Source organism: Pristis pectinata, chromosome 25 (assembly GCF_009764475.1).
Source record: "Pristis pectinata isolate sPriPec2 chromosome 25, sPriPec2.1.pri, whole genome shotgun sequence".
NCBI lineage: Eukaryota > Metazoa > Chordata > Chondrichthyes > Rhinopristiformes > Pristidae > Pristis > Pristis pectinata.
Genome location: NC_067429.1, coordinates 19,991,300 through 20,003,506, shown reverse-complemented (window position 1 = coordinate 20,003,506; position 12,207 = coordinate 19,991,300). Strand labels below are relative to the sequence as shown.

The window sequence follows — 12,207 nt, the reverse complement described above, 5'->3', positions numbered from 1 at the left end:
CATGCTTCTGGCACCAACATAGCATGCCCACAACTTCCTAGCCTCTATACCTTTGGAATATGGGAGGAAACTGGAGCAAGCCAACATGGAGTTACAATTGTGAAATGTTGTGGGTGAAACTTTGGATCCAGTACTTAAGAGAAGGTTGTTTCACTCAGGTCCTGATGACAAGATTAACAGGTTGCAGCCTTGAAATTTGTCTACTCCATTTCCCAGCTGTTAAAATGTCATTGAAATTCACTGAAGACAGTTCTAACAAGTTTTTTTTCCCTTGTGTAGCACCATACTGCTTCAGAAACATTGGCCATTACCGAAAAGCTCTGGTCTATTTTCTCACAACTGCCAGCTGGAGCACATCCAGTCAGACCTTAAAAGCGCAAGTTTTGCAACAGAACCAGCTCTCTTCCTTCTACTGGGGAGGTGGGGGTGGGGGTTGCTGGTTACTTCACCATTGAAGTGATGCCTGAGAGCACAGAGTGTGTTTCCAGGTTCAGTGGAGGGAATCACAGAGCACTGATGGATGTCATCACCCGCAGGAGGGAAGTTCTCTCAAGCAGGCCTCAGGAGACATCCCCCACCCCCAACCCCAAGGGCCATAGCCAGGCACTCCAAGCAGGAAGCTGCCAGGGAGGTCTCTGTAAGGACATGTGTAGTCTATGACTTCCCATGACAACTCTGCCTGCAGATGTGGGCTGATGGAGAAGTGGCTGGAAGTTTGGCCTTGAGGAGTAGAGTGTGATCAATGACCTCGCTAATATTACGCTGATCACCAAACAATGATACATGATACCATGATACATGCTGATCTGTCAGTTAGGAGGGTAAGTGTGAGTGTAAACTTGACCTCCACTGTGAGAGCTTTGTCGGCTTGGGTGGAAACTTGTTCTTGGGGTTTTCCTGGATCTCAGATGGGAGTGAAGACTATTTTGTGGAAGTGCAACTTGCATTGCACTCCTCCAATGAGAAATCTACTTAAATACATACCTTCCCATGAAATTTTGGGATGTTGAGCCACTATGTACTTCCTATGATACAGTTTCCATGGGTGCCTGTGGATGCTGGCACCCCCTTGTCATCCATGGACACAGCCAGTTTTTGCCTCAGCAAAGTATTTGAAACTGCAAAGAAGGGCCAGTCTTCAGTGTGAGCAAAGTGCAGAGTGGGCAGTGTGTGTGCAGAGTGGGAGGTGAGTGTGCAGAGGCTGGCAATGACTGCAGCTTTAGTCTTGCCCTTCAGATAACTTTGTTTCTGAGCCTTCAGCATTGCTGAAACCTAATTTATGTCTGAGCAATCAACTTCTGCTGTTTCTCAGATCAATGTGAGTGAAGATTCATTGACGATGAAGTTCAGGTATCGTGGTGCTATTGACATTATTTTGGCAAGTTTGACACTGGAAAAATTGCATTCATGAAAATGAAAACTTCACCAACATTGAACATGTAACAGTACTGACCAGCACTAAAACACCCAGAAAAGTGCAAAATCATTTTACTTCCTGTTAACACGACACTCAATGATGTTTATTTCTTGGCATTTCACAGCTGAATTTCTAGATCTTTGAGTGCATTTTCTGGTTGCAGGCAGCCAGAGACAGAGGCCATCTACAGACTACAGGCAGGGAACTGAGAAGATGTGGTGGGGTGGATGGAGAAATACAAAGTGCAAAGGCTGTAGGGTGGAGAGATTGGAAAGACCAGAGGCTATTGGAAAGGGTGTTGAAGTCCTCAAGGGAGGGAGAACGATTTTGGATGACTACTTAGAGAAAACGTTTTGAGTGGAGGAGGTGCAGGGATCCACTTTTCAGTTGAGAGGATGTTGGCTGGAGTGGTTGTCAGGTAATTTTCTTGAGGCCAAAGAGAAAACATTGGTACTTACCCCAGCTGACAGGTACTGCTAGACAGGCAGTCACCAGCAGCACCTGATCGTGATCACCACCCTTTAGGTGCACGATCCCGCAGCCAGGGCAGCCCAGCTGCCCAACGTAACATTCAAAATGGAGTTAAAATAGAGGCAAGTGACCTCATTAAAATATTTAAATGAGCCATCTGCCTTCTGTCATCCCAGCATCCCCTCAATTAAATGTAGAGATGGATGAATTCATAGGGGTTGAGTTCAAGTTTGAGATTCTTAATATTTTGATACCTATATAAACACAGCAGTTTTGGTCTGGGGTGGGTGGAGTCTTTGATTATGCTGACTGCTTTACCAAGGCAGCGAGAAGTATAGACAGAGTCCATAGAGGGGAGGCTGGTGTGTGAGCTGTGTGCACAATTCTCTGCAGTATTTTGCAGTCTTGGGCAAAGCAGTTGCCACATCAAGCCGTGATGCATCCGGATAGGATGCTTTCTATGGTGCATCGATAAAAATTGGTGAGGGTCAAAGGGGACAAATTTCTTTAGCCTCCTGAGGAAGTAGAGGTGCTGGTGCACTTTCTTGGCTGTAGCATCTACATGGTTGGACCAGCACAGGCTATTGGTGATGCTCACTCCTAGGAAATTGAAACTTTCAACCCTTTTGACATCAGCACCATTGATGTAAACAAGAGCATGCGCTCTGCCTCCCCTTCCTGAAGTCAATGATCAGCTCTGTTGTTTACTTGACAGGTGCTTTAACCATCTAAGCTATGGAGCCAGGATAAACATGAGGGAAAGGTTGTTGTCGTGACACCATGTCTCTCACTCGATAATTATTTCACGTCAATTGCCTTGATGCCATTGGTAATTATTTTTAACTGAACCAGTCAATTGGGAAACAAATAGTTAAGAAAGGAACAACTGCAATTGCTGGAAATAGAAAATAAAAACAAGAGAATCTAGTTTTCCTGTTCAAGCACCAAATAAAAGGTGAGGATAAGTTGATGTTGGCATCTGAGCAGCATTTCCCTGTTGAAAATGTATGTGCACGTTCCTGTCTGTCATGTTGAGGACTGAGAGGTCCAATTTCTAACATCAACGAGATGCCAGTGGTGTACAATGCTGATTGGACTTTATAATGAAAAGGACCTGTGTGAAACATTGTGCTGCACCAATGCCTGTGCAAAATACAAGAACCATCAACAGTGCTTTCTCGTGTGGGTGTGCTGAAAGACAGAGTCACCTTCTGTTCGAATGCCTGTGTTACCATCACAAATGGAGATAATTGTTCTTTTTCTGTTTAACAGCACATTGTGCAACTCAGGACAGGCTCATGGATCAGTTTTACACTCATTTACATGAGCCTTGACCCATTGGTGATGAGCATTCAGGGCCTCGAAACAAAGGTTGTGATTCACAACTTTTATCCTTGTGTACAGCTATCTTTCTGTTTTTTCTGCCTACTTCTAACTCTTCTCTGTGACTGGAATTAAAGCCATTTCCATTTCCTTTGGTGCTAGGGGTATTATTGCAGACCGTTGCATGGGGTGGTGTACACAATGTTAATGAAACATTAAGCATGATACATAATTCAGTGCATTGCACATCTCTGAATTCTGAGATATTGCACTTGTCACAAGGCAATGGATGAACTTGATAATATTGATGATCCCTCAGAGGCTTTCTCAGAATATCAGCTCAAGTGTAATTGTTATAAACGTTATCTGATTCCTGTTTGCTATTAGAAGCAATGACATGAAACTCCATGACCTCTGAAAAGTCATTTATAATACAAAGGATATTCAGCAAAGTTATATATTTATCTATTATGAGCTACACCATTTTATATGAATAGTAAGCCTAGATTCTAATAAATGTAGGACAATTTAAGATGCTCAAAAATAACTTGCATACAAAAGACATCTGCACATTAATTGCAGATTTGATTGGCATATTTTATACATGTTTAAGTGTGTGTGAGTATGCACACCTGCATGTGTGTGGTACATGTATGTTTAATACATGTGTAAGTGAAGTATGTGTGCAACTGTGTGTTTTTTTAAATGCATGTGGTGCTTGTGTGTATACTTGAAGTTTATCTGAAGTGCATAGATATATGTATGTGCTTCTGTGGTGCATGTGTTAATGGCACTTCTATATGTATATGCAAGTATGCAGCAGAGATATGTGTTTTGTTCATGTACGTGATGTAAATCTTTATGAAGTGTCTCCATGTATGCATGCATTGTGTCTTTAGGAAGTGTGTATGTGTACATAATGGATATGTTGTTGGTGCGTCATTGTGTTTGTGTTGCAGATGTTTTATGAATATGGAACAAGGTAGGGATTTGCTTGAATATGAAATTAAAACCTGACCTGAACTCAATCTGACCATGGCCACTCCCAACCAGACCTGAGCCCAAGGGCTTAATTTTTGGTACCTAGCTGAATCCAAATGTGACACAGTTGGGTCAGCTCAGCAACAGGTTGTGTACCAGGCTTCAGTGTGGGGTGTAAGAAGTGCTAATGCATTATACCAGGATGTGGGTGTTGTTAACAAATTAACATTCTTTGCCCATCTCTGATAACCTTTGTTGCCTTAAATCATTGTAGTTGATGCTAAAAATTTGAATTCTGTGAAAAAAATTTCTGGAAACACTTAATAAGTTAAGCAGTCTCTGTAGAGTGATAAACAAAGGTAATGCTTCAGGTAGCTAATTAAGTAGCTGGTCAAAGGTGTCTTCTCTTTGTGGTTTAGTTAATTATAATGATGCTGAATGTCAAGAGTAGGTGGTTCAATTCTCTTTTGTTGCAGTTGTCATGGTTTGAATTTCTGTAACACAAAAATTATTTGCCACTATTTAGCCCAAGGACAGATATTACCCTGTTAATTCTATGTGTATCCAGGATTAGTGTAGATGGGCAAAAAAGGTAAGCGTGAGTAGAAGGTGCTGTTTGACTATGATTCATTTCCTGAGGAACTGTGAAAGGAATTATGAACACTCTGCAATCATTTTATGATAGAGGGAAATTGACTGCTCTAATGGTTGTACATAGAATACTACCCTGAGAAATTTCTGCCTGAGAATACAATGATTGCCTCCTTTAAGCACTACTTTATGCTAGGTATGATCCCATCAGTGGAACATTTTTCACCATTTTTTTAGTGTGATTCTTGGTCAAGTATTGTCTTGATGCAAAGGACTGTCACTCAATTCACCTCTGGAATTCCTATCTATGTTGGACCAAACACGTCAGACACCAAGTGGTCATGTAGAATCCAAACTGAGGATCAATGAGTAGAATTACTGTTGATAGCATCTTCCAGCATTGCTGATGATTAAGATTAGTGTGATGTGGAATAATTGCAGTTTGAACTTTCCCTGCTTTGTGCGGACAAGAAGCACCCAGGAAATTCCCCACCTTGTCAGGTAATTGTCATTGTTATAGCTCACGGGTAGATGGGGTAGAACAGGTTGGATGGGTTAATGCTGGGACACAGCAACTGAGATGTTTTTAGGACTCAGCGGACATGTTGCATTCCATATATCACTGGTTCCTTGATACAATGTGAAGCAAAACACACTGGCTGAAGGCTGATGTCTATGATGGTACCCAGGAGAAAGCCAAGGCAGATCTTTTTTGTTGTAACTTCTGCCTGGAGATAGTTGCAAATGCTTCACTCTTGACGTTTTCATTTTCTTGCAGGGTTTCACTCCTATTACACATGGCCTGTACCTGGTGCCCCCTAATTTGACTGGTTAGCTAATTACCCATCAGTACTCATGATATGTTTTCAGCAGGCATATTTTGATCATTATGACATGAAACATATTATCTAACTTTGGCCTCTTTGTTCTGCAGCTTTTTTGATTTAATTTGTCTCCCGCTGGGTAAAAATCTATCTAAAAATTGCAATTAATTCACCAGTCTGCTGTAAGGCTGTGTTCCTTTGTAACTACGTGCTTTCCTTGTTTCTGCTCTTACAGAAGACACAACATTCGAAGCAGGGATAAGAGTACAGCTCCACACTCAGTCCGAGCCACCATTTGTACATGAGCTGGGATTTGGAGTTGCACCAGGATTCCAGACATTTGTTTCCACTCAAGAGCAACGGGTACAGTGCTTCTTCTGATATTCATCTTAACCTTTCCATTAAGTCTGTGTGTTTCATCTTCAATAGTACACAAAATCCCAAAAATACTTCTTTGAAGAAACATTTTTTCTCTTATTCATTTATCTCATCCCTCTACAACAGATGAACAGATGTAACAAACTAAAATATAACTGATATATAGAAACGTAGAAACAAGGACAATTTGGAGCTGGAGTAGGCGATTCAGCCTTTGGAGCCTGCACCACAATTCTTCTAAACACTAGTCAATACAGGTCTAGTCAAACCCCATCTCTAATATGGCAGTCCCACCATCTCAGGAATTAGTCTGCTGAACATTTGTAACTTTCCTTCAATAGCAAGTATATGGTTTCTGAGATAAAACTGCACACAATATTCCAGTTTTTGTCAGTGCTGCTCTGATGCTGAATATCAGAAGTTTAAAGGCATACCCAGGGTTACCTTCTCAAACTTGCTTCTGTCTGTCTGAAAATACCTGACATTTGTACAGCTGCCTGGTGTTTGTACTGGTTGTACCAAGAAATATTCTTTGTTCTGTCTGAATTATTGCTATTTCTATAACCACTCCCATATTCTTACAAATTTGATTTAACTGTTTTAAGTTCTCCACTGAATATATGGCTATGTAATTGCCAACGAGATAGTCTGCTACATTGAAGCAGCCAAGCCAAACACAGATTTTATGAGAATTATAAATCTCAGTCTATAACAGCATTACCACTTATAGAGGAAGGAATAACAATCAAGAGGCACTATCTATTAAAGTAATGGATTAATAATTGGACTGTTAATTAAAGTTGCCCAACTATTTAAAGAATAAATCCAGTCTTCTACAATTCTGGATTAATAGCAAAAGTCTTTTGCAACAGAGGAGAGTGCAAGAAGTCCTTTGACCATGATTTCCCAATGAAACAAGATTCTATCATTAGTTTAAACCCATAAGCCCAAAGTTGGCTATGACTTTTAGACAGGTTCCAAGGATATGTGGAAAGAAAATACATTTCAGTTTTCAACCTGACCTATTATCCCTCCTATTTAAGGTAGACTTGCATGTTATATTGTTGTCTTTAAGATTGGTTCTATGGACTACATTTTCTGTAAATCTTTCAAAGTCCCAGATAAGATAGCTCAGTGGAAGTTTAGTAAATTTATGAGACACAAAGAAGTCAGATTACCTTCAGGCTCTTGAAGCTGACAAATTATTGGTTCTTCAGGTTATCCTCTTCCTCTACTGTAAAAGCCATTGTAACCATGCTGTTGTCACCTTGAATGATCAACGTGGAGACTAGAGCTGTCGACGTAAATGGTCTTTATGCAGTACAACAAGCAAACCTTCTGGAAGAATTGCTTGGAAAAATCTCTCTACATTCCAAGTATATTAAGGTTTTCCATTTGTTAAGGACAAAGATAACAGTAAATCATTAAATACTGTTTCAATAGTTACAATTACATAATTTACTTAAGCAGTTTGACTGTCAGAAATTGGCTCCATAGAATGATAAGTTTACAAACAGAGAACATCTCAACTGACGAGAACACCTCTGCACATTCAAATAGCTTTGCTGGAAATCCAGATATGCAAAGCTGCCTTACTTTGCCACTGTATTGAGGGATAGCTCACTCTGCAGACAGTGGTGTTTATTCATGCAGCTAATTGAAAACATTTGATTGAAAACATTTTCATTTGTATTAAATGGCTGCTACTCCCGTAACTCCTGATTAAAATTGATATTCAACCCCTAACATACCTCTCCACCAACCACCCCCCCCCACCCCCCCCCACCGCCCCCCCCCCCCATTGGACCCCAAGGCAGGAATCATTCTAGTTAAACTGGGCAGCAAAGGTAATTCACAAAGGATCCTGGCCCCCAATCCCTAGGTTACAATGAAAGCACATCCCTAGTCTGAACTTAGATCTATAATATGTTTTTCCCTCACTGATAATCTACAAGAATGTGGGGAAATAACATGTTGCTCCAGGTGTTTGACCATATCCTCTTCTGGATTCCTTCCTTGAAATATTTCCTCCTCTCTATGTTTCCAGCCACCCTCTTGTGGCTATACTTTAGGACACGGTCTATCCCTGCCACATCCATGTTGCTGGAGGTGCCTATATTGATAATGTTAGCTGTGTTGACATTCCTGGCATTTCACTGCCTCCTCCCCTGCTGGCCCATTGCAGCATAATTGCTGTACTCCCCTCTAGATACAATGTTAAATGTTGCTATACCATTGTCGTTCCTGGGCCTTGATTCAAAGATTTTCTTTTACGCACATACAGAGAAACACAATCAACAGGTGCACTGCTATGAAAGGTCTCCCAAACACGTATACACATACCCCACTAGAGTGTTGAATGGTACCTCCCACACACTCCCAAGTGTACTCGGTACTCGTGCTATGTTAACAAAAAAGGCCCACCCTATAATTGTCTGTACCCACTGAGAGAGTATACACGCCTCCTCATATTCCAAACAGTGATTAACCATATACCACAACCGATGATCTCGTCACATCAAACTACCAAATGCCATCTAGTAGCTGGTCCCTTGCACATACCCACAGACACACAATCACACTTTACATCTCTCTTTCCAGCTCTCTGCTTTGCTCTTTGAAACATAGCGATCCCACAGTCATTAGCCCAAACAGATCTAATTACAGGTTTCAACACTTAAAAATGTCCATCCCCTTAGACTGCTGGAGAGGTTGGTCATGTAATGTGTCACAAGCATATCCTGGACAAGCCCCCAAATGTTCTGACTTTGAATGAGCCACATGGAGACTGGACTTGTAGATGTAAAAGACCTTTATTCAGTCCGACAAACAGGCACTCTGGAAGAATCTCTTGAGATTCTCCCTGAACTCAAAATACATTGGGGTTTTATATTCTTTAAGCACAAAGAAAACAGCAGGTGATTAAATACAATTTCAATAGTTACAATTCCAATACTTCAACATTTTGGGTGTAGGCAAGTGGCTCAGTAGAATTACATATTTACAATGAACACACATCTCAAATGACAAGAACACCTCTGCATATTCAAACATCTCTTTTTGGAATCTAGACAGACAAAGCATTCTTCTTTTAACACTATATTGAGAGATGGCTTTCTCTGCATACAATAGTGTTTGTTTTTGCAGCTTTCCTTGCCTGGATTGAAGCCTGGTTCTCATTTCTATTAACTGGCTGCTACCTACATAACTTCCGACATTCAATCCCTAACAATTAAAACATGTGCTTTATTTTAATCTTCATTTATAATATGACCACTATTTTTAAGTATGCATTGCCCTTGACTACCTTTTCTTTCCAACTTAGTACTTTTTGTGATGATTTGACATGTTTTGCAAGGTTCTTTAAATACTCCCTTTCTGTTGTCTTTTCTCTTATTTGCCTATTGGTACTGGTCTGGAAATGTCTGATCTGAGAAGCTGAGCAGATTCAGGTCTGCTTATGCTCAGACAGGAAATTGCCAGGAAACACGCAGCCCCATATTTCTCATTTTACCTTATGATTCAGAAGGAGGCCATTTGGTCCGTCAATTTCATGCATCTCTTAGAGCATCCCCGTTAGTTCCTGATGCATATTCTGCAAAGATAGCACCCAAGGTCAGGATTGAACCCTGGTTGTTGGAGCTCTGTGGGAGAGGAGATAAATGTCATGAGGACATCCTGTCCTAGAACCACCAAAGATGCAAAGCATGTTGTTGCTTCTAAGTTACCCCAATAGCTACAGCAGCCTTTTAACTGATTCTGACTTCAGCTGATTATTTTTCCAATTTTTGATGCTCTTTTTATCTCTTCTAGTCACTGAAGCATTAATTAATTTGTATTTTTTTCTTTTAGACATCTGTACCCCCTTTTTCTTTATTCACCTCCGGCTGGGATTTATTGGCTCTTGCCCTTTAGTCGTATAAGCTGGTCCTAGATCTGAGTAAATTCCTGTTTAAACACCTTCTGTTGGTGGACTGTGGTATTATCCATTGGCAGAGTTTCACAGTTTACCACAGACCATCTTGGTCTCAACACAGAAGTTAATCTTACTATTATCTAGCGTCTTAATGATTGTTTAATTTTTTTCCTTTCTAAGTACATGTTGAACACTATTATTTTGTTACTGCTGTTAGGGAAAAGTTTGTGAACCATTAGGCTATTAATAAAATCTATCTCATTATTATGACTGTTTCTGACATGGCACTCTCCAGAAACTTACTTTCTCTCAGACTTCAGGTGGCTTGCTTATCTCAATCTAAATGAAAATTAAAATATCCATCGAGACTACACTGATTTAGCTACATGCAGATTTAATTCTTGCAACAATGCAAATATTACTTCATCAGGTGGCCTCTGCACAACTCTCCTAGATCTTAACTGTTTTCTTTTTCTTGACTTTATGCTGTTAGGTCTTGTAATATCCTTTCTCATCATTAATTCTCCCTTTATCAATTTCCCCAGCTTCTCTGTAGCTCTTGTAACCTATATTTAGTTTCTTGTCTTTACAGTCATGCAGCTGTTACCATATTATACCTGCCAAGTGTAACCCCTGCACCTTCAATGCTTCCAGTTTGCTCTTTACTTTCTTTGTATTTATGTAAGAAATGTTTATTTGGGCCCCACACTTTAACACACTTCTCTAATTTTCATCTTATACTATTGCTTATTTCTTTTTCCTGGTTTGGTTACTTTAATCCTTTTCTTCTTTCCTTTACCTGTAGTGTCCAAAATACAATTTCTGACTGGTAGTCTACCCACTGCTCTCTCATTTGTTTTGGAACTACTTTTTCCCATCAAGTCTCCCCTTCTCACCCATTTACTAATTTTGCCTTCGCAAATCTTATTTATCCTTTCTTGGTACAGGCCGAATTCAAGTGGAATCTGTCCCATATGTACAGTTGCTTCCTGTCTCAGTGTCCTTTCAGTCATGTGTTCACTTGCCTAATTTCCTTCTCACATCATTTTGCACATGGCTCAAAAAAATTCAAATTATAAAGCTTGAAGCCCTGTTCTTTAACTTAGCACCAATCATATGGCGCTCTCCAAATAGGTTGTCCTGCCTACATTTTCTGAGTTGGTTTGTGCCAATGGAAGACAACCACTGGATCATCCTGTCTCTCTCTCTCTCTCTGAAACCCTTACATGACTCTCCAATGAGATCTTAGTCCTGCTTTCAATGGATGTTATCTGTTCTCCCATATATTAAATTCTCCACAGCTTCTGTGTAAAGTTTTCCCTCTCCACAGTCAACATTCTGGCTATCCTTGTGTCAGTCCTGCCCTTCTCCCCAGAGGAGGCAAGTACATTTTACCTGCTGGATACAATCAGATTTTGTGATTGTATCTATAATTTTTCATTGATTGTATCCACATCCCACAATGATTGTATGGGATGTAAGACCCCTTACTGTGCACACCGTTATGAATCTAATGTCATTCCCATCCTTCGCCTGTCAGTAAGGTGTGATATCGGTCTACATAAACTGTCCAGGTACTCCTTCTTTTCCCCATGTGTTAGAGTGTCTCCAATTCATATTCCAGCTCAGTAAATCTGAACCACAGTGATTCAAGACTGAGGTGTTTACTGCCAGCATGTTTATTTTGAATTCTCTCTCTCTGTTTTATTTTTTATTTCACTCTTGAGTCAATTCTGTTTGTGACAGTCACATAAGGAGTCAGAAATTCAATTGTGAAGATCACAGATATCTTGTTGTGGTTCCCAGTATACCACCATGCGGAAACTTTCAGTAGTTACCCCAGTAGGTACCATCTTTGCAGCCGGCACATAATAGGTCTTGTAGCAATTAAATCTTATCCAGTTACAGAAGAGTGTTGCTACTCAATGAAAGGATGTTTCAATGATGGGAAAGAGGGGGAAGAGTAATCCCAAAATAGTCAGAGGGGTCTGGACAGGTTGAGGGAGAATAGGGCAAGAGTTTGCCAGGAAGGTTACTGTAAAGAGTATGGTGTATCTGTGTAGTCTATGAATGTGGGGGAAAAACTCCAGTGGTGACAAATCCCCATGCCAGTTCTATCTGCTCTGATGGACTGAAACAAAAGGAACTAGGAATATGGAATTTGGATGACCTTGCTGCAGAAAGCTGTGGGAGGTGTCAGCAGCAGCAGACTAGAATGATCCTGAGATTAGGAAGCTGAGAGTGACTCTGACCCTGATGTCCCTGAGCAAAACAATCAAGGCATGAGTGTCAAAGTCAAAGTCGAG

At 40.5% G+C, this 12,207-nt stretch overlaps 1 protein-coding gene across 3 annotated transcripts in view; it reads left to right on the top strand.

Annotated features, from left to right (window-relative positions):
• Positions 1-12,207, top strand: part of LOC127583052 (acid-sensing ion channel 2-like) — an 868,039-nt gene that overhangs the window by 789,626 nt on the left and 66,206 nt on the right. For all 3 annotated transcript variants that reach the window (XM_052038773.1, XM_052038771.1, XM_052038772.1), the window contains one exon: positions 5,843-5,970. In XM_052038773.1, the coding sequence (XP_051894733.1) occupies positions 5,843-5,970 (128 nt within the window). The remainder of the gene's footprint in view (positions 1-5,842; positions 5,971-12,207) is intronic.